The 23,665-nt window shown below is 38.4% G+C and overlaps 1 protein-coding gene across 1 annotated transcript in view; it reads right to left on the reverse strand.

Moving 5' to 3' along the window:
- LOC150091321 (beta-1,4-N-acetylgalactosaminyltransferase bre-4-like) overlaps nucleotides 1-23,665 on the reverse strand; it is a 201,239-nt gene that overhangs the window by 25,692 nt on the left and 151,882 nt on the right. Inside the window, exon 2 of the mRNA XM_090389962.1 lies at nucleotides 1,278-1,519. Coding sequence (XP_090246088.1) covers nucleotides 1,278-1,519 — 242 coding nt within the window. The remainder of the gene's footprint in view (nucleotides 1-1,277; nucleotides 1,520-23,665) is intronic.

The raw sequence follows: 23,665 nt of genomic DNA on the forward strand, positions 1-23,665 counted from the left end.
TACTGGCATATTAAGTCCACCCGAAACGAACTCATCTGCCAATGCGTAATGTCCATAAACTGTATGTGTTCTCTGGTCGATTTGCCCGTTTATCTAAGACCAACTATCTCAGCCACGGATTGAAAAATTCGTTATACGTTCCTCACATCGTTCAAAACGCCAGTCCCGGAGAGTTTAATTTATTTCCAGACAGATATCAACTGAAAAACATTTTTAGATGGAATTTCCCAGTTACCTCAAATATGGGAATGAGAAAGAGTTATCCTGATGGAGATTAAGGAATATAATCTATAACTGCTCGATAACAAACTGTATTTCCCTTTTATTATTATGTGTTGGCAACTACATTTTTATCAATCCCATATATTCCCAAAATGGAGGAAAAATACTCCAAAAAAGAGAAGATAATAACAGCATCCTAACACCGGGAGTGATTTATAAGTAATATAAACTGAAGGCCACAAAGCCGTATATCTAATCTTTAACTAATCAAAGAACAGATACTAAAACGTGTCCTTGGCTTATCCTCGGTGAGGATAAAGAAGTTCAAAGATTAACTATAGTCGACAAAGAACTGAGACATTGGCATTTTGCCTGGAGAGCCAAATCCAGTGGTATTTCTTTCATAAAACCTTTCACCAGAAATAAATAAGAATGATTCTGATGATCATAAATATCCTCTTTCTCTTTTAATGGAGCCAGCAAAGCAATCTCTCGCACATAACAACACGGATATTCTCCTAGTAAATGCGGAGGAAATAAATTTTCCACTCGAAATGGTTACATGTTAAAAGTGTCAAGGAGAGTGAGAAGAATGTCGTTACCATAGTTGTGACAAATGCCACTGGGGGGAATTTGAAGTGTCTTATAGCACTGATTGTTTATTGGATCGATGGGCACTTGATGGACGGTACTAAATCCATAGTGTTTCAGAAAGGCACAGAGCATTAAAATGAATTCGTGTGCCAGATATTTGATTAGACTCCAATGCAACATCCTTAAAATATATTTCTTTTCCATTTACGTGCAAACTTCCCAACAGCTGGGTCCAGATCTATTAAACTCAATATCATATGGATATCTGAAAACTCTGGCTGAAAAAATAAACGAATAAGTCATTTATTTCTATTAAACTTTTACATATTTTAGTTTTAAAAAAGGCCATAGCCCATTTGTTTTTGTGTGAAGATTCCAAATGTCTAAGTTTACTTTAACGCGAGAATGAATTTACAAGATAGAAAAGAGAGAAGACTCGAATAAACATACCAGACTCTTACCTGCTCCACTACATAAATTTTGTAGTCTAACAACTGTTTCTGTAAGATCGGATGGAGATGATAGAGAAGAATAGCCAAGTGTTCCAGGCGGTCCCGGTACGGGATAATTACTGCCACACGGTGGCGGGATGTGCAGTCGGACGGCGACCAGCTACCCCCTTCCTGCACAGAAGGATTTAGAAGTAAAATGTCTGACATGTTGCTACCGTGTTGGGTTACCATGTCCACTTTTATCCTCCCCTCTAAAGAATAAATAAAAAGAAGTCAGCAATCAGAAGTGACTAACCTTAAATATAAAATCTAAAATATACTTAAAAATAAACGTTGTTATGTCCGGTTTCAGGCACGTCAGCGATTGAGACTGTACTGCGCAATTGTTTGTTACATGTGTGTGTTTTTGGGGTTTTTATGAATAATTATCGTTGTCATTATATTCGCACTTCGTGGAGTTCTAGAAATACGAAAATAGCGCTGGTCACAAAATATATACACAGGAAAGTGAAACTGTGCCATAATATACGAAACTTTAGGTAATCTTCCAGACCTATCTCAGTAGGATGCAATCTATTAATTTTTGAGAAATCCATAATAAAACAAATAAATAATCAATGTTTTGGCCATCGTCCATCCTATCTTCACTCAATCATTGAAAACAAGTCTACTATTACTAACCTCCTAGGGACAAGTTGCAGGATCCAACCGCCCTGAACAGTAAAAGACAGATGGATATCCTATTCCTAGATATCCTAGACATTCCCCTCCTCCTCCACTTCCTGGAATCTCACTGTTGCATTACAGGAAACTTACTCACACTATTGCGAGATTTAATTACAGAGAGGATCATAATAGTAAAGCATGAAGATTTTAGCATGCACAGTAAATAGTGGAGTTCCCCAAGGAGGGGTGCTCACTGCGACACAATTTTCCGCAGATCTCGATCCTTTCCTCTCAACCTGAAATAACGTCATAACCTATGCGGACGACCTAAAAATATTCTTCCCATCCAGCAGTAATGATAGTGAGCATAGCGTCGCTTTACAAGCCACACAGCGGTTAACTAATCTGGCCAGATGTCCTTCTCCAGAAAGCATAAAATACATAACATCACCATTCTCTTAAGTGACCAACTCATCCAAAAAGTCGATCATCACAAGGATCTGGAAATTACCTGGGACAACAAGTTATCCTTCACTGAGCATTTCACTACCACCAGGAAGAAAACACTAGCCGCCATCTGGCGCTCAAGACAAGAATTGGCTGAGATTCAAAATGCTCAACTGGTGAAGGAATACATTGTTAGGTGCGTTGCCCCAGTTACCTTATACATCTCGGTCATCTGGTCCTCGGCTCCTGAAACGTACGTTGAAACGTTCCTAAACATAGAATATTGGATACTCAGGTGGCTAAACAAGATTTTTCAATTCCCCTTCGCTATCTCCAGAGGCATCTTGTACGCAAATATGGAGTGGACACCGTGGATGTTTATCGTCATTTGGGCAAATATTCATATCCTGGCCAAACTACTGACAGGAAGATATGATGCGCCAGTACTTACAAACATCATCTCGCATCCACGAAGTTAGAAGCAATCGTACAGCCTGCAAAATGGCCACTTCGCTCTAATCTAAACTCTTTGAAAAGTTTAAAAAGGATGTTTCCACTAAATACCATAGAAAAATTAAACCGGTTTCAGGTTAACCGTGAAAACTATGCTCCAATAAGGCCTATCTACCAAAAAACAATTGCATTGCAACACTACTAGCTGGAATCCATCGTCTTTTAGTTACTCTGAGTTATGCCTTCGTACATTCGGTTACGAAGATTATAAATTTTAGTGTTGCGAATGCTCCTCTACGAAGACATCCAGCAATGCAGAACAAAATTTTTATATTTATACACTTATTTCCTTTATTACTAAACTTAAATGTTTTTGTAAATTTATCCCCTGCATTGTGAATATACCCCTCTTGGCTTGCGCGCCATACAAGGGGCGATTATATCTTACAATCAACTGAAAAATAAATAAATAAACTTGCAACACTTAGAAGCATTGGCAAAGGTGACATTCTGTCACCTTTGCCAATGCTTCTAAGGTGACATTCTGTCAAAGAAAAATACAAAACTATTCTAGCCTCAAGATTCAGTTTTCCGAAAACTTCCCAAGAAAAAGTAAATGTCGCCTCGTGGATGTTATGGAACACAAGACGATACAAACGTCCCCTTAAGCATAGTCCACTTTAAGGAAGAGCATAATCGTATCTTCCGCTTTAAGACTGGAATGAGCGACACGCTGTAGTAAATGGTAGGAGATGACGTGCTTTGTGTGCTAAGGATAGCAATTACCGATGATAAATAGGGTTAGGTAATCTTCCGGATTCTCGAAAACGCGGAACAGGCATGCACGCGCGTTTTTGAAATCCTTCCGTACCTCCGTTCGCTCCTCTTCGAGAAGAACATTAAAAATTCTTTTTAATCTGAAAACAGGCAAAACTGTCGCTTTCAATTCCAGTTTCTAGAAGTAAACACATTCATCTCGAGGTACAACACTAACACGTCAGAGCCACGGAGAGCATAAACAGGATGAACAGGATCATTTAAATGGTCCCCTACTCTTTGTATTCGTCACGGAATTATCACAGAAGGAAACCATAACCTTTGTCCAGAGCACGTTTTCCATCCCGACTGTCACCCATTAATCGTTAAGGGATGCTTTTACATTTTTATCCCTGTATTTATTTTTTATTTAGAAAGCTAAGGGCAGCGTTACGTTATATTTTGCATAAACTATCCTTGACTGCCCAACGCGAGTTGATGCTCTGAGTCTGGAGATCATTATGTTTACTGGTTTCAAAGTCACGTTAATTACAAAAAAAATTAAAATAAATTTATTGAATTCTGTTTATTGATTTGTAATTTAAGAATGAACGACTAATACGTTAAAAAACAAGAAAAGTAAGCTAATTTAAGCAAAGAAAATTAAGTTACATAAAAGAAACGCATAGTTAATAAATAAATATCTATATTGTTGTCATCGGTTTACTCAATTTAAACCGTTACTATTTGGTTATTAAATTAATCACAGCAGAGACGTGACATGAGTGTTATCTTTCAACTTTTATTAAAATGCAGGATGAAATAAGTAAACTGCATTACGAAAGCGTTGACAACACTCTACGATATCTAAGTTATGTGTTGCTATTTGTTTAATTTATAAAATCGCAGAGCGTGAAATACGTGTATACATAATACATCTTAGTTTTAATTAAAATCCAGAAACCAATAAAGGAGATTAATTGAGTGAATATTATGTTCAGGTATGTGCAGTGATGATGGTCCTCATCGATCAGTAAATATTAAAAATATTCCAATACAAGGATTATTAACTCTAAATAACAGATATTATTAACCCTTAAGAATATTAACTGTAAATTATAGAGAAATCAATTTATTTAAATCCATTTATTTAAATTACAAACATACATTCATAGGAAATAATCTCAATGGGCAATGAGTGCTCGTATCTTATTTATGCATCACAGAACCTTCAGGATAAAATGATGTCCTTAAATGTTTTTTTTTTTTCGTTTAAATGTCTTAAAACGAATAACCCAAGTTCCTGAAGAAAAAACTATGGGATCCTTGCCTGGGACCGACTAACACAGCCACGTTGTGAAAAAACAGTCAGTCCATAAAAATTCCTCGCGTCATTGGTTCAAACTAGGATCTTTTGCACCTGACGTGAAGAGGACGGCGATTATATCCACTGTGCTGCTTGTGAGGGCGAAATTCTTGTTTTATTACATTTTCGGAAAGTTTAGTACTGTCTTAGGTTTTAAAATGGCTAAGTGAAGCAATAAAGTACAATTTTCCCGAATTTGCTAAACAATGAAAAATTCTCTTAAATTTTTAATTTATTTCAATGATCTCTAACACACCGCTTGAAATAAATTTCGTACCTTTCTGATACTCTAAGATTTTATATTTGCGATCCTCAGTTCTTTCTCTTAAAAGTGAAAATATACCTTCTTTGTTCATTTTAAATAAACCCTTTAGGGCCTCATATATATATATATATATATATATATATATACAGGGTGATTTACTACCAGTGCGACAAACTTGCAGGAGGTGTAGGGGGTCACGAAGACGAATCGGAATCACATAGCATTGCAGGGTCCGAAATGCCTTCGTCATGCCGTAGAGGACGTTGAACGGAAGGTCGCGTGAACAGCGATCCCGCTGGAAGTCACCATTTGCGAACCGTTTCTGTTGAAGAAACCAAGTAGCAAAAGTCCTCCGGAGTGGATAATCCGCAGGCTCCAATGATTGGACGCGTTGCAGATGGTATGAACTCATTTGGTTTGTTGACAGTATCCTCCATACAGTGGATTGGGAAATACCCAATCGTTGGCCTATCGCTCGAGTACTGGTACTCGGATTGCCTTCTGCAAGACGTAGGACATTCTCCTCATTGTCTGGAGTCCTCGTCGTTCGCTCTCGATTCATGGTACCTCTCGTGAAACAACCAGTCTCACGTAACCTTCTGTGCACACGTGCGAAAATCGTATGATGAGGAGCAGGCCTGTGCGGGAAACGTTCCTGGTACAAGCGCAGAGCGGCGCGCCCGTTACAGTCCGCAGCTCCATACGCGAGGTGCATGTCGGCCAGTTCAACGTTTGAATACTCGTCCATCCTACTGCCTCGGGAACCGGTTCGCAAATGCTGACTTCCAGCGGGAACGCTGTTCACGCGACCTCCCGTTCAACGTCCTCTACCGCATGATGAAGGCATTTCGGTCCCTGCAATGCTATGTAATTCCGATTCGTCTTTGTGCCCCCTACACCTCCTGCAAGTTTGTCGCACTGGTAGTGAATCACTCTGTATATATATATCAACTAGGTCCCACTAAAGGTGTCTAGTTGCAGAGCTTTGCAGTCTGCACCTTCTAAGCCGATCTTTAGGGGGACCTAGTTGAGATAAACGGAATGATCACTGAATTATGACCACCTACCTAATACTTCGTAGGTCCTCCTTTTGCTCTCAGTACAGCAGCTATCCGACGTAGCATTGATTCAACAACAAGATGTCGGAAGCTTTCGGGAGGTATGGACAACCAAGCTTGCGTAATGCGGTCAGCAATGCAGGTATGGAATTGATGGTGTATCCAGACGCCTGATATGCCTTTCCATAGTGTCCCACAAGTGCTCTATGGGATTGATATCGGCGAAGTTAGGAGGCCAATCGGTATGCTGGAAGTCAGAACTGTGTTCCTTAAACCATTCCTGCACAACAAGTGCCCGATGGCTCGGTACATTGTCATCTTGGAAGACACCATCGCCATTCGGGAAAATGTGTAACATAGTGGGGTGTACACAATCAGCAAACAGTTGACCACTGATACGTTGTTGCACATGCACCAGGGGTCCAAGTTTCTGCCAGTGAAACATGTCCCACACCATACAACCGCCTCCACCGGCCTCCACTTTTGATACCATGCATGGTGGACCAAAAGCCTCACGTTGTTTACGCCAAATCCGTACACGGCCATCCACGGTGTGAACTCATTCGACCAGCACACCTTCCAGTCTTCTAACGTCCAACTTGCATGCTCTTTGCACCAGACGAGTCTTTTACGCCGATGAATCTTGGTTAGGAGAGGATGCCGTGGGGGTCGTCTGCTGGTATAGCCTATACGTGCGAGCGTGCGACGCATGGTCATGGCAGATATTATTCCGGATTGGCCCACGTTTTATTGGGTAGTCAACTCTTCCACAGTGCTGCACCTGTTCGCCTGTACGAGTCGTCGAATCCGGCGCTCACCTTTAACATCAACCTTTTGCTGACTTTTGCAGTTTTGCCGTCGGGTCGTTGTTTGACCATTTTGATGGTCAAACCTGGTACACTTTAACTACGGCGGCTCTGGAAAACCCCACTTCAGCCGTTTGGGAAATCGAGGTACCAGCTCGTCGAACACCCACAATCTGTCCTTTATCAAAGTCCGATAAATCCTTCCTTTTACCCATCACACTCGGAATTTTATTACCTACTGAACCACTGACACCTTATCTATACCACGTGGGTCGACTAACTCCGCACTCTCGTACCTCATGTGGTCAACAGGTCGCATTCAGTTGTCATATTTCAGTGATCACTCAGTGTATATATATATATATATATATATATATATGGCCCTAAAGGTCGCCCAGAGTGATTAGTCCCTCATCAATCTGGCCCACCTATTTTGAAACCACTCAAATCCAATGTCTCTTCGGGTGTGGCCTCCAGACCTGAACATAATATTCTAAATTCGGTTTTACCATTATCTAATGACCTCTTTCTCCCTACTTGCAAGGGTCTTATAAACCCTAGACAAGACACCACCTGCCTTCCTACTGTCCGTTTACACTGCATGGTAAATTTCATATGGTTTAAGTCTTTTTCCTACTGAATCATTTTTAACTCCATTTTCTAACTCCACCTAGCTTACAAGCAATTCTTGGAATTCTTCTCTAGATGCAGAACCTTACATTTAGAAGCATTAAACTTCACTTTCTATTTTCAGAGCATTTTTTCAATTGACTTGAGTCATTTTGAAGCGAATTGGCCTAGTTCTGATCGTTAACCAAGCTCTCTACCTTTAAATCATTAGCAAACTTTAACAATTTCTCTTGTACTCGCTCACCAACATCATTAAAGAAGATTACAAAACAGGAGGGGGGGGGGCTCCAACTCCTTCCTTAAAAACAGGAATGGGACATTCTTCACGTAGATTACTTTAATGAGTAATCTACGTGAAGAATGTCCATTTACTAATACGGCTGCTCTCTGTCTGTTACCTTAAGCCAGTTCCTAATACAACGAGGGATCTTTGCAAATACCAATTTGCACCGGTTCATATATATGGCCTTTCGTGGGAAATCGTATACGAAATTATGTATAAAATTTTCAGCTGAATGAATGAAATTCTGACCATTTACTGAGGATCTGTTCAGAAAGTTACACACTGTTATGTAGTTGCCACATCATTATAGTGATGGATTTCAGGACACCAGTATTATCTGCATCTGAATGAAGCAAACGAAACCAGTTTCGCACCATTTAGATATCTTATGCCTCCAAGAGAAGAATTAAATATTTAAAATGCTGAACTGCTTCCTTTGGGAGAGTTTTTTTTCCCAAAATACAAAACTAAATGGCTTACATATTCTTTCAAAGTGAGGTGAAACTTTATTTTGCTTCGTGCATCCAAATTTGCATTTTATGAAACCACTATAATGTCATTAATATTAAACGAGAATTGTAAAATAAAATATCCTGTCATTTTGTCAAAGTATGAGCCTCTGGCAAAGATCACAATCAGGGTGCTAAGGGGGAAAACACAGGTAGAGAGAGAGAGAGAGAGAGAGAGAGAGATTATATAGACTTATATACTGGTGTGCAAAATTTAAGGACCAGTCAGGTTTTCACCTGTAGTTTCTCATAGGAGTGGCCTGGATATGGGAAAAACATACCAAAGGAACATCGTGAGGTACAGAAATGATGAAGGAAATAACACCGACACAAACAGTACAGAGGGACGATATTCAAAAATGGCAACATAGCACTGGCTGCCATGATACAGTTGCATCGCTGCCAAAGATGGAACAAAGGGAAGAGGTGGTCCTCAGTAGGAGATATGGCCACCCCTAATGTCGATGCAGGCTTTGCACCGCCTATCCATACTTAGAACAATGTTGTTGACAAGTTCTTGCGGTAACATCGTCCATTCCTCTGTCAGCGCAATCTTCAGCTGGTGAACATTTTCTGGTGGGTGTGGACGTGCCGCTAGGCGTGTTCCATATGTGTTCGATGGGATTTAGATAAGTGGAACGGGCAGGCTAATCCATACGAACAATGTCCTCACTTTCCAAAAGCATATCAACAGCTGCAGTGCGATGTGGTGTGGCGTTATCATCCATAAACAACAAGAACTCGGGGCCAATGTCACCTCGGATCAGACGCACATGAGGAAGGATTACCTCAGTACAGTAGCGTGAACCGGTTACAGTACCGCCTTCCAGTATCTGGAGTTGTGTAGGTCCATCTAAGATAACGCCTCCCCAGACGAGAACACCTCGACCACCATATCGATCCTTTTCAGGGATGTTTGCAGGGTGATACCGTGTGCCAACCTCTCGCCAGATTAGCTGGTATCCAGAATCGCTGCTGAGACTGAATCTACTCTCATCAGTAAAGAGTACCTTAAGTAAAGATTTTGTGGTTGTAACCTTTAGAAATAGTGTTGGTCCTTACGTTTTGCACACCAGTGTATGCTCTCCTCAACAGTGTCGTTGTATTACTTCTATAAAAGTTCACGGATCGATTCGCACAATGTGCGGGATTAAAATCTGGAGTAAAGTTGGAGATTGGGTAAATACAGTCCCGAAAAAAGAGGCTTCTAGTCTTCAAGCTTTGAATTCAGATCTTACGATCAAACGAATGACAAATGGCGAAGCCGCTATATAGCCACAGAGGTATACATATTCTAACTTATATTTAATGAAAAATAAATACAATTTATGGTAATAAATGCTTTGACCTTGTTTTTAAACTCTTCAATCAGAGAGAGAGAATTTGTGTTCCTTTCTCTGACTGCTATGTCGTTTAAATTCCTTTGGGTATTCAATTCGTGAAGGGAAAAAAAATAAATAAAAACAAAGAACAAGAGTACTGGAAAAAACGTTTACAATTTAAGTTCGATTATCTCGAATTTATCTCAAGACAATTAAGTAGGACCGAACTGCATCATCTCCACAAAGCAAGCCGCCCATGATATTACTGAACTGGGTTCTAAAGTAATACGTAAATAAGAAATATGGAGTTTTTAACTACCACCATATATTCATCACCCTGTGTACACAGATTGATGAATACCATGAGACATTGAGGTTTAGTATACCGAGTCCGATATGACTAATTTTTTCAATAAGGATAAGATATACAATTTTTTCTAAGGATATATAAATATCCAATCTGTTTCTTAAGTCTTATTTTTCTCAAATCAGCCAAGTCATGCATTAATTTATATAATATTTGAAATTGGAAGTTAGGTGAATAAGACCTTTTAGTCCACGCTACGTCGCGGCTTGCTGGAACTATTTTTAAACAAATGTGATAAAAAATAATATTAGGCTGTTGAAAGTTGATGTCTGGTTAAAGTTCTGAGGTATAGATCCCATGGAAATCCTTAGACGGTCAGTCATTACTGTTGTCTAACAGAAAAGTTTAGAAATTGCCGATTTGAAGGTCTCTTATGCTTGATAAATGTCGAGAAAATTCCCAACGATCTACTGACTAGCTAAGTTACTGCTGCGAAATATTCTGTGGCAAAACAGATGTCTGGCTACGAGTCTAGCGCAAGACAGCTCAAAGATAAATCATCGATGCAGCGTCTAGCATTTATAAAAGGAACAACCGACAATAGATTCTTTTCTTTTTTATTTATTTCAATAGGCCGATAAATAAAAGAGCGTTGAACGCTTTCTGCTCGACACCATTGTCTGCGATATTGATATTGTACCATAACACCTCGATAATTATCCACGCTTAATAGCATCCAGTTTATTACCGTGCGTAATTAAAAGGGAATGTTTCCTGGACCACAGGCGAACAACGGACCACATTAATACATCACTTTATCTTTTTTGACGCATATGTGCGCGCGTGTGTTTTCGATCTGCGATTTCTATGACGTCAGAAGACGAGAAACAGCTTCATTCTGTAAGAAGAAGTTCGCTAACTGTGGACAGCTGGTGAATTTGTTGTCATTCCCGATGAGCTAGTTTCTATAGAAACATGCCTTGATCCGAAGGCGTCGGCAATTATCTTTGCGTCAAGGGATTCGGTATCCTGTGGTAACAGATTCGCCAAAAGGTGGTAATGAGCAAGAGATAATATAACACTTCTTTCTACCGTAGATACCGGCTTTAGTTTCTTGGATTAAGTTACTCCAGTAGCCTTTTCCCTTCTCCAAGAAGTTTGCTATCATCACTTGAGTTCTACAAAAGTTATAACTATCCTTATCTCGAAACGCGGTGGCTATAAATATTATAACAATCTTTATTGCACCTATCTGAGGTGCAATAAAGGATTACAATAATAATCTCCACAACTGAAAGGATTAAAAAAGAAGCAAAAGTGAAAGCTGAGAATTGTAGATGGAATCTACCAAAGATATATGCGCTCATTTATTATACATAAGGAGATCAACGGATATTTTGTGTTTCTTTGATGTGTTTAAATAAGCTTTTAATTTAGTAAAATACATAATATATATATAAATTACTGCTAAATTTATATATATTCTTCTCATCTATTTAATTAATCGTAAATGATCTTGAGATAGGCCCGAATAAATTTGCATAATTCAAAATAATAAAAGTCTAAAGTTGTTTAATTTTCTTGTTAACCGATAAAGCTGTTAAATATTGAGATCTCCACAATAATCAAACACGATTTGTTTGTAAAATTACTTTGGTTCGTGAAATAAAAATGTTTCTAATTAATGAGAAGATGTTTTTCTCTCGTATTAAAGAAATGAAAACAACCGGTGTCATTTGGATTCATAATTCTCAATTTTTACTAACAGAACTTCAATTTTATTAGTAACACGGGACGTGGTTATATACGAGAAAGCAGAATAAAACATTTTAAAGAAATTCTGAAGCCAATTTTAATATCCATAATATTGACTTTTTTCAGCAAAAATAATGTTGAAAAATCAATGGTCTAATGTATGCTAAAATAAAAGAAAAGCAAACTTGAGAATAACTTAATCAAAAATGGTAATATTCAGGTTTATGTGCACAGTTTTTTGTTACACATTATAAATGTTGATCTACGTTTATGGTACTAAATCTGTCTTAGTTTTAAGATTAGCTGAATAACTTTCAGCTTGAAATTCTGTCAAAAAAGTCGATTTAAAATCATTAGATGGAGTTTTTAAAGCACATATTTTAGTTGGAGTTATTCTAAAGTGCAAACTTAATGACAGTAATTTATAAGCTCATCACAGGATATTTTAAACTGCTTTTTAATAATATGAAATCAGTTATGCTCTACGCGATGTCAACATAGTTATATATAGGCGTTTAGGTGCATCAGCGAAATCGTTGGTGGTCTAGGTCTGGTTGAAAAACCCGAGTTTTCAGAACATAAAACTGTGCTACACTCTCCAGAGACCGGGTAACTCGGCCACATTGTAAAAAAGGCCCATAAAAATTCCCCGCGTCACTTCCGGGATTCGAAGAGTCTGGTCTTTCGCACCCTGTGTGGGAAGGACACTCATTATAAATAAATAAATATTCATTTATTGCAAATATAGCAATATATGAACTGTGTTACCCGCGAGGGCGTCGTGCTAATATAAGTAAGACTCGTGAAGGGCACGTGAGAGAGTAATGTAATTTTTTATCCAGATCTCTCTTGTGTGTAACATAGTAGTCATAATTAAATATTGGTAAAGGACAAACAGAATAATTTAAATACACAAAAGATGACAATGCAAAATGAAACTCGCAGCTTAAATTAAACAAAATGTGAAACCTTAAATATATTCAAAAATAAGTTAATAATAACAACGGTGTCATAAAAAAACAATAGATCAAAATGCACAACTTACAATAGATTAAAATGTTATACAACTTACAATAGATTAAAATGTACAAATTGTGCACAAGCATAGATAAAATATCCTGCGTTTTTACCAATCTACATGGCTCGTTTTTGAAATAATCTTCAATTTGATTTGACTTCCAAGAGAATACTAATAGACCAGAAATAAATATACTATTCTATTATTTAGAATAAATAATATAGTACACTTTACAAGAGGTTGTGTTTCTTTAAGGTTGCATTTTAATTTTTTCAACCTCAAAGGGATTCTACAGCTACCATCTACTGCAATTACCAACCACAACCAGCAGTTAGAAAAGCAAAAATTTATGTTACTATTTAACCATTCTGTAATTTCTTCCATTATACTTCGTGATGCAGCCATTCAGTGTGCAAAAATTCATAAAACTTTGTTTCATCAATTTTTAAGAGCTACAAAAAAGAGAGAGATAGAGAAAAAAAAATCCGTTGTTTGCTTCTGTTGAGATTTTTTTCTTCTTCTTGGAAAGTTTTATTTAATCGAAGCCAAAATCTTTCTGGGGATCCCAAAACCTTTATCATCTGTCACTTTTCCAAAACAAAGCACTTTGGTCAAATGTTCGCCATTTAAAATTGAAAAGCCAGCTTCTCTCTTTCTCCCTCTCTCTCGTACATTAGTTGTTCAATACAGTTCAGCTATTTCACTTCTCATATTAGAGCGAGAGCGGTAATAAAAGTTCCTGAGAAGAGAAAATTGTCCCTTGGAAGAAACCGTCTCTCTCTCCCATCCCCCCTGCTCCCACAATCCTATCCTATCGCATCCCATCCGTACATAAAAAAAGAAATGCCCTCGTACAAACTGAAGTGGCGTTTATGTTTTGCCTTGCTTTCCACCGACGGCCGACGGAACTTATTAAATGGCCGAAAGCTCGTGGTACGTCAAGCGAAAACGACAGCTTCATACATTTGTAGAGAATCGATTGACAGACGATGTCAAGAAAATGCCAGTCGTAGAAAAAAAAAAGTTGTGTGAAGCAGGAGTTTTTTCTAAAGTCAGGGAAAACATTTTCCTTCTTTTTTTTGTAATGCTCGTACGAATTGAGTTTTCTCCTGTCATTCATCAGTTCGAGAAACATCCTTCACTTAAGCAATAAGAAACAGAAGCGCGCATCCTCACACAGTGATAAAAACGAAAACAGCGAGGTACCGCCTACTGTGCAATTTGCCATCGGACATAAAGTGGAAGGAAAAATGTAACTATGGCAACCGATGAGACGGGCTAAAGATCAGTTATATGAACTAAATCAGCTTTTGAATACACGTCGCTGAATTTAAATAATGCATATTTTTAGGAATGGCAATAAACGGGAATTTGCTTTAAAAATACTTTAAATACAGAATCAGCGAGCATCTCATTAATTTGAAAGGTGAAAAACATAGAATTCAATTAGCAGCATTCTGATGTTGGCGTAAAGAACAAATGAAACCTACAAATGTTGATCACCATCCACTTAAAAAAAGGAGACGTTCGCTTGTCCAACGCTTTTCTACAAATGGACATACCAAAGAACAACAACCAAGTGATCATCCCACCCAAAAGGAGCAAAAACATCAGTCGATTGCACTCTCTCTCTCTCCTTCTTGTGGTCACAGCGCAACGGGGGGGGGGGGGGGAAGAGGAAGGGAAGAAGTCAATATATCGTCTTGAGCTCAAGCTGTCTTCACACTAATCTCTAGCAGTCCTATCATTGCACACACTTCGTAGTCGCAAAGTGGTGTGTCAACAAGCCGCGGCTCTAGATTTTACGAGATAGGAAAGGATAAATGGCGCAGGACTCATTGCTTGATCTTTTGTTGTTGCGTGACCTGCATACAAACAGCTTCAGAACAGGCGAAAGAAGGGAGGGAGGTGGAGAATCTGGCCATAGCAGAGTCCCCCTTCTTTGAAAATAAATGAGAACCACAATAAATTCATATTGATGCACAGTTTAGTTCCTGTCTTGTTCGTCGACCCATCTATATCATATTACACCCCTCTTTTTTTGCCAACAAGACGCACATATTTCATAAACGATTTAAAGTACAGGTTGCTCGCTCAAACTCAATGTCACGAGCGATCCAACTCATATAAGACACAACACATTTCTGAGATTAAAGAACTATTCATCTTTCAGATGGTTTTTCTTTTTCAGCAACAATTTTTCAATTTTTTGATCTCCTCTATTAAGTATCAATTTGTTTATATATTTTTTCTTTACTTCTCTCGCTTTCAATTAATTTTCCCACATCCAGGGTCTTTACTATCCTCTCCACTCTTATCACTACAAAAAGCTCTCTGGACGACTTTCATAAGTGTAAAAAAATCGCAAATCAAAGGCAAATAGATCTGATCTGATGTAAAATTAGAGATAGCGTTGCCTACGAGTATGTAGATGCACAAAGAAATTGCTATTTTAATCTCATGGAACAGTCTTCGCAATTTAAATTAGTATAAATATTAGTGAATCGAGCCGATGCAATTTTTATTAGATTCATTACGATAATCTCCTAACAAAATCCGTAAGGAAAAATCTATTATGTATAACAAAAAACGAGGTTTATTACCGTGCATAATTTATTTAACAAAAAATGGTGAGAATTCACTTCTAATGTACACTTAAAGGAGACTACTGAATTCTCTCTCAACTATGGTATAATATTCTTGTTGGCAACAAGCAATCAAACTACAAGTAAAAACATTAACGGAATAAAATACAAGAAATTTTCTAAAATCATTTCTAAGGAAAACTCAGATGAGATCTAGATTTTAAACGGAGCATCACAAATGGCACTAAAAACAAAAGGGACGTTGAACGTATCATTGAAAATCAGTGTGAATAAAATAACAACCATGCTATGTGAGTGTATTTGAAAAGGAGATATAAATCCAAGCGAAAAGAAATCTATAATTACGCAGTAAGACGTAAAGGTTGCCAGATGTCTGGAGGTATTCAAGTCAGCGTGATCAATTTTCGACCGTGGTACACTCAATGGGTACACTCCCACTGCACAGAGTGGTTATCACGGGGAAGTGATCGCGTCCAAAAAAGGTTGTCTTCAACGTTCCATGTGCACACAAGGAGAAGAGAAGGAGGGGGCATACAGAAAGATTAATCGCAGTGAATGTAAGGGTAGGCATGTGGAAGAAGATGTTATATCCCAAATTTAGAAGGGCTAGATCGTTGCTTTCGAGCATACTCTCGATAGTCCTATCCCTTCCATTGATATCAGCACTACCTCGCAGAGTAGTTTTATTTTTTGGTAGTTTCTGTGGTTTTAGTTCAGAGCATATTTCCTCCTCAATAACCTCATTTAAATTCCCTAGTAATAGAGAAGGGTACGGCAACTGCTTAGCGAGATCGTCAAGGTCTGATTGGGGAATGTCGTTCCCAGGTGGCAAATAGATGGAGCAAACAATTAGGAGGAATCCTAGTGTAAGACGAACTGCTACAGCCTCTATGGTGGTGGTGGTGGTGGTAAGTGGCGTAGCTTGGATGGGGGGGGGGGGTTACACACAAGAACGATGACAACCCCTCCGTGGGCAGGTCCATCCCCAACTCTGTCTTGGCGAATAATTGCACAGTTACGCAAGTAAGGACAATTATTTGTCTTTAAATATGCCTCCTGCAAGAAAAAAATTCAAGTTAGCTCATGTTTAAGCAGAAGGGCCTTGATTTATCAGTATTTCGACGGAATCCAGGGCAATTCCTAAATAAGAATTTCAGTGTGGCCATTCTTAAGATTTGCTGGGTCCGTTCGGTAGTTTCCGAAGGGCTGAGGGCTTTGTTTTCTCAGTCCTGGATTTATCTTTCTCTCTCTCTCTCTCTCTCTCTCTCTCTCTCTCTTGGAAGAAAGAGTTCCAGGACAGATTCGTCCTGCACTCCCTTAACTTCTACTTCCATTATTTCTTGTATTTATGGTGGTTTTAAAGGATTTTTTTTAGAATTTCTTTACCACTTTATTTTTGGAACTGGTGGAGCACTAGGTGGTACAGACATGGGAACAGCAGCTGATTGACTTTTCTGTGCAGGTTTCTGTGAGATTAACAGGTAGCGTACGAGTGAATTACTCTTTTGTGGTATAGTCATTTCTGTTTAGGTTCCAAAGGAACATTTTCCTGCTACCTTCTGAGCATAGGTAGGTTTTTTTATGTTCAAGGTTTCCACCGCTTTTCTTGCCCCCTGATATGAATATTCAGCTCTGCCTTAAGTCTTTGAATGTCATTTTCTTCTTTCCACCTCAGGCATGCTTGTGACTAAGCAGTGTGCTCTCCTTGATAGTTAATTTACGTTCGTTTTGAAGCTGAACGCGTAGTTTTGTGGTCCTTTGCTGCACATCGAGGCCATGCAAGGGCTCCGCGACAGGCCATTTGTGAGTGTCCATATTTCTGGCGCTTAAAGCACCTTAGAGGATTTGGGTCATATGGACGCACAGAACAATTAATATAGCCAGCTTTGATCTCATTAGGAGATGTTAATGAATTAAACGTCAGGATGATGTTTCTAATGGGAACGGTTTCTCATCCCTACATGCGAAAATTCTTTTAACAGCTATCACTCTCTGTGGTTTTAGTTCAGGGCATATTTCCTCCTCAATAACCCCAGGAAGGTCCCACTCTGAGATGAAGCCTCTGGATGAATTAATATTCTGTGGGGTGTTCACAGTAATTGGTAGTCCTCCGATGAATGTTTCTCGGAGTTAGCTACTCAGAGTGCCTGCTATTTTTTGTTTCAATTAAGATATCTCAGAACGAAGCCTCTTAACTGATTTCGGGCAACCAGCTAACCCCTCTACACCTTTCTGGATGAAAAAATTAGACATTTTTCCAATAGGTTTCTCAGTTGTTGAATGCATTATTAAGAACCTTGGAATCGTTTGTTTGTTTGTTTGTTATTTGGTTTTTAGGAGCATTAGCAACTAAGGCCATATTGCTCCGGGAATATGCGGTGATCATTCCCTGATCTTTCCGCATCCCCGTATTTGGTGGTGACGGGATCGAACCCCGGTCTAATCAAGAAGCGTGCGTTACGCACTGCTGCTTCTTCCCACCTGGCTACGGAGGCGCCACCTTGGAATCTGACATGTCAGTACTTCTGCTCGAGGTCTCTTTGCTGCTTTGACATTGTATCTTCAATTTTATTTTCACATAGGGAAGGTGCTGGTGCCCCTGAAGAAATATGTTAATCATGATTCATAGTGATTTTTGTGTTGTTTGGTGCCCAGGCTCTCCATTCGCCACGGGGCCCACAGGGGACGCCCATTGCCTGGCGTCTCATCCCGAGCAATAAATGCGCTCGGGAGTGTGACGCCACGGCTACCCACACACTACACCCGCACCGTCGCCAGCCTGAATCCTGTCCTTGGACCATGAGGGTAGGGGCTGGCATTGAAGTTGTTGACCTTCGCAGGTGAACTCGCTAGCCAACTGATCCTGGCCGATCCTTCTAGGACCATCCGTCCTGTCAAAGCAGGGGCCAATGTGGTATTGAAGCTGTGCCTTCACAACCAACAGGATCCCTCTTTCCGAATTTCCACGGGTGGCAGCGCACGGCAAACAGGCTGGATTCCTCTGATGCTAACCTGGAACCTAGGCTGTAGGCGTTGGATCCCAGTGATGCTACTCTGGAAGCCCAGCAGCATGTACAAGAGCCCACATCGAGAGGCTGGCGTCGGCAAGAATTTTACATGTATCTTATTATCGACCTCAATAAAGAGAATTTTTGTGATTCCTAAAGGACCGCTATTGTTGTTGTTGTTTGTACCAAGGCAGCTAAGAGCAAGAGGCACTAATGCATTTTGTCTGTAAACTGCGTGTTTGTCAGACGAAAACAAAGCATACAACCATCGCCCAAGATAGACTAACGTGGCCAGGATATGATAACAGCCCATAAAAATTCCTTCCGGAACTTTCATTCTGTTTCTAAATGGGAATCGAACTGTGGACCTTTCCATACAGTTTGGAAGGACAACAATCACAGTTGCGAGATACGTGGGACATAATGAACTGACTACGATTTCTTTGTAATAAGCATTAACCGTAATGGATACCCCTGGGACCCAAAATAGAAAAAACAATATTAAAGCCCATAGAAGTAATTTATTTTGGGTGAAATGTACATATTATGCACTTATTACGTTTAACGGTATGTTGTTCGTTATCGAGAAAGGATTTTAATGTAATTTTATCGAATTGAGCTTCAATAATATTACAGATTTTCAAGTCTTCACCAAAATCCTGCCAGAGGACATTAGTTGATTGAGCCACTGCTGGCTCAATAAACTCAATCAATGCATTTTAAACAGATAAATAAAAGTGGATCCAGTGGACCTGGAGGAACTCTATATGATGACGTAAAAGCATAAGAGCCCACCTTTAATCATAATATTGGCAGACCAATTACGAAACGGATTGTCAATATGATTCAACAGAGGTAGAGTGACATGTCATATAAGAATAATTTTTGGCGTAAAACGACAGATGCATCAAGTCAAAAACGTGAGAAATATCAAAATAGAAATAGATTCGCTTTGCCAACCATTTTCTAAATTATAGAAAGTGGGAAATTAAAGTGAAGGCATTATGTTGTATATATTATAGGAATTACTTTGGCTTGTCAGATAAATTGTTATTATTATAAGAGATGATGATATGTGGAGTGAGATTTGATCCATGCTTTTGTTTAGGATAAGTGCAGAAGAAAAGACAACGATGCGTCAGTATAAGGCCTATAAATCACTTGTTTTTCTGGATGAAAAATCCGATTTGCTGGGAGAAAGATGGTTAAGACAGTCAATCAAAGTCAGAAATTTGCTAACTCGGCCACCGCTTGAAATCCCTTTACAAGTTCCTGCCTTCACTGGCGAGAATAACTCATCTTATCTAGTCCTGAGGGCTGAACCCAGATCAGATGGGTGAAGGGAAACAAGAGTAATCTCTATGATGTGATTAAAACGCTTTTATAGCGTCTTGTAATAGCTGGACACAAATATTCCACATCATTTGGAAATCACCAGAGAGATTCACAAACAGAAAAATTTTCTCTTCATTTTCAAAATTATAAAATTTTATTTAAAGATTTTACAAATATTTAAAAGAAATGATTAAAAAAGCAAAGACTAACAATTTTTTTAAATCTTACAGATTTTAAGTGTAAATTTAAATTTACATTTTAAAAGAAAACGATTTAAAAAAACTTAGGTTAAATTAAAATTTTAAATATAATTTAAATTCAAATAAAATATTTAATATTTCATTTAAAATACTGTATTTAATTTAGCAATAATTTAACATTTTTATAGTGTACAATTTTCTTTAAAATATAAACTTTCCGTTATTTAATTCTGAATGGTATTCCACTCACTCCAACAAAAAACCATGTGTACTTTTGTTGTAAAACAAGGCATTGGCTGTTGACAAATGCTATTGCGTTCCATCAACATGCCCTCTTGCACCACTGCAATTCAGCAGCTCGGTGTTTCCATCAAAGTAGCGTCGCTTCATGGCGTATTCGTCTAGAAATGGCCAGCTAAACTCCCATTAGAGAAATGTCACTCCACCTCCCAGGGTTTAAAGATCCAAATGGCTTATTTTGTTTGGTAATATTCCGCTAAAACTAACATCCATAAAATTCCAGGGGAATCACTTTTCTCTAAGGAGACGCAAGTTCCGACGAGATAAGGAGTCAGTTGACAGGTAAGCTAAGTCGATGATTTATTACAGAAGAATTTGTAGGAGGCAAGAGGTAATGCGGCGAGAGATTCTGGAATATTTTGTGAGACTGAAGGTCGTGAGCCTGAAGACAAATTCTCTTAAGGGATTTTACAGTATCGGACCTCGACTTTATCTTACCATAGAACTGCCTGCGGTTTTCTCTTTAAAACAGTTCTTTTCAAGATAAGTGACCTCAATAGTATGTCAACTTTGAAATTGCATTGAAACGACATTATATCTTGAAGAATGGTATTTCTAACGATGTAGATCAAGTAACATAATTTAAAGCAGAAGAGATATTGATGCTAAATATTTTTGTTACTAGTACAGTCTAAAACATGGTGGGCGCCCTCCTAGAGCGCTTAGTTTTTTTTCGATGGGGGAAGAGAAGGGACGTGTTGTTTTCATGAAGCACTTTTCTTAAAAGAAATACGGACAAACCATCCCACTAATCCACGTATGGAGCGTATTTTATTTCAAAACTTTGGGAATGAATGTATCCAAGCGTATATTAATTTGAAAAGTAAGGGCTACCGTGCACAAAAGTTTAGGAACTCTGTACTAGTACAATAAATATCACTATTAATTTGACGCTATTGGTTGGTCAATTTATAATGTCATGAATGATATATAATAAAAATATATAGATATAATTTTAATGCATCCCGCAAACTTTATTTTAGCCCCTGAATCGGCCGTAGTACCTAAAACGTAGTCACCCCTGCTGTGGAGGCCGCGGTAAGCATAATCATCTCGTGTTTTTAGAAATGTTTAGCAGTTGCAGTAGTATTTCTATAACTATATTCTTGTCTTGGACATCAAAATTAAACTTAAGATCCTTGAAATTTCTTTATGTTCTCCAAACAACAAGAAATCGCAGCTGAGAGATTTAATCTGTACGCTTATGTTCTGACCTTTTCCTATGAATTTGTTAAAAAGTTCCTGTTACCATTTAGCACCGTGTGAAGCTTAATAAAATGGCGAATTCGCCATTATATTTTTGATGACATTCCTGACATGTGAGAAAGTACATGTCTGTACTTGCTCACTGACTCTTTCACATAGCAGATACGTAGCCTGAGACTGAACACTATTCGAAGAACATGAACAAAAGTGAGAGAAATGTAGGTTTCAATGGGCTGATGTAGTCCAGGATAGGGAAATGCGGTTTCCCGTAATTTGTAGAAAAATCATCTTATTATATCTTAATTTGGATACCCCTGATGGCATGGATCAGGCCGATAGTTAATATCTTCCTTGGCATATTCGTTGGAGCATAGCAGAGTCTGTCATCGTAATAGCATTTCTGATATGGGTCTTTAGGTCATCAATCCTGACCATAGTGTAATACACCAAATCCCTATCTCCACATGACGATATCAAGAGGGGAGGTTATGTCTAGGGAGTGAGATGGCCAAGGGACATACCATCTCTTCCAGTCTTTCGTCCCTAAAATGTATTGTTATTGGAATACTGGCGAACAGAAATATTCCAGAGAGGATGATACCTGTCTTGTTGCAGAATTAACGTCAAACACTACATAATGTTGTAATAAAGATTTAATGGCGCAAGGGTTACTATATTCAAATTGTGCCTGCATAAAGTTGGATCTCACTATTTGAACAATGAATTTCTAGGAAGATGGATTGGCAGAGATGAGCCAATCCTTTTGCCTCCATTCCTTTTGACCTATTCATGTCTGAATATGTTATGAACATGATTTTATTGTACTTTTGAATTGGTATAATTGGTATTCGGATATGATTAATTAATAATAATTATTATTATTTTAATTATCCTAGATATAACCCATATACGCATGTATATATTATGTTTGTACAAGAATGTGTTCACGGGGTGATTTTTATTTGTGTGGGATAAAAATCCCCGAATAATCCATGATGAAAACCCTACTCCCTCTTCCTGAGATCGTCTAACTACAGTCTCGATTGAAGAGGACTTTAGAAATTCTTCCAGTCTTCGACGGGACTTGAACTCAGACTTCTCCAAACGTGGAGACAAGTGGGAAAACCGCTACACTGTCAAATAACCATGGTGTATGCACTACATTGATGACCTGAAGACCCGTATCACGAATATCACCGCGACGAGCAACGAACAAGGGAAGAAACTGCTGTAGCTGCCCGTATATTTCTAAGTACTCAGAATGAGCAGATTAGAGACACAGGAGGATAAATACATTAAGGCTTTGGAGAGTACCTTTAAATAAAATTCAGTTCTTTTCCTACTGTAGACTTTCGCTACTTTTATTTGAATGGCCCTCGCATTTTTACTCTTTCTTTCAGAAAACAAAATCGTGATCGTGCGCATAACCTTCAGGACTCTTTCACAGATAAAATTTTGAGACAAAAATCTACCAACGAATATTTCTAGAAAAGTTCTTTGAAAATACAGTAAATCAAAATTACCTTGTCGAACAATAAACAGGTGCCATCTTAACTATCTTTTCCAGATTCAATTTATTATGAACAAACGTAAAAATAAATGAAATACAATAAACGCAAAGCAAAACTTTTGCAGCATCTTCTTGATTTCATATCCGTTATATGGATTTATGTAAGAATTTAATAATAAATGATACTAGAGAGAAAAAAGAGTAAAACTTATATGGTTTCATTTGATATTTTCTGATATTTTATCTTCTACATGTCGGACGAGGTTGTAGCTTATTTTCATACAATTTTCTATTCTTTCTAACATTTTTAATATCCACCATACGTCTTATTTTCTTAACTTTGCCATTATTGAGATTCCTCCTGTGGCGCTTTTGTGTGCATCGCAGCCTAATCATATCTATTGATTCGTACTTCTATTCCCCACACCAGAGTTTCTCAGAAAACAAGCTCATTTTATCTCCCTTTATCACTTTTCTCTTGCGCTCACTAAAGTTGTTCTCTAGTTTCGCTGGTTAAAAGCTTCTAGTCCTAAAGATCGTATTACGAATCCAAAAAATAATAAAAGAGAGCAGGTAACGCATATGAGGGAA

Source organism: Mastigoproctus giganteus, chromosome 1 (assembly GCF_048544385.1).
Source record: "Mastigoproctus giganteus isolate SK-2022 chromosome 1, ASM4854438v1, whole genome shotgun sequence".
Classification (NCBI taxonomy): Eukaryota; Metazoa; Arthropoda; class Arachnida; order Uropygi; family Thelyphonidae; genus Mastigoproctus; species Mastigoproctus giganteus.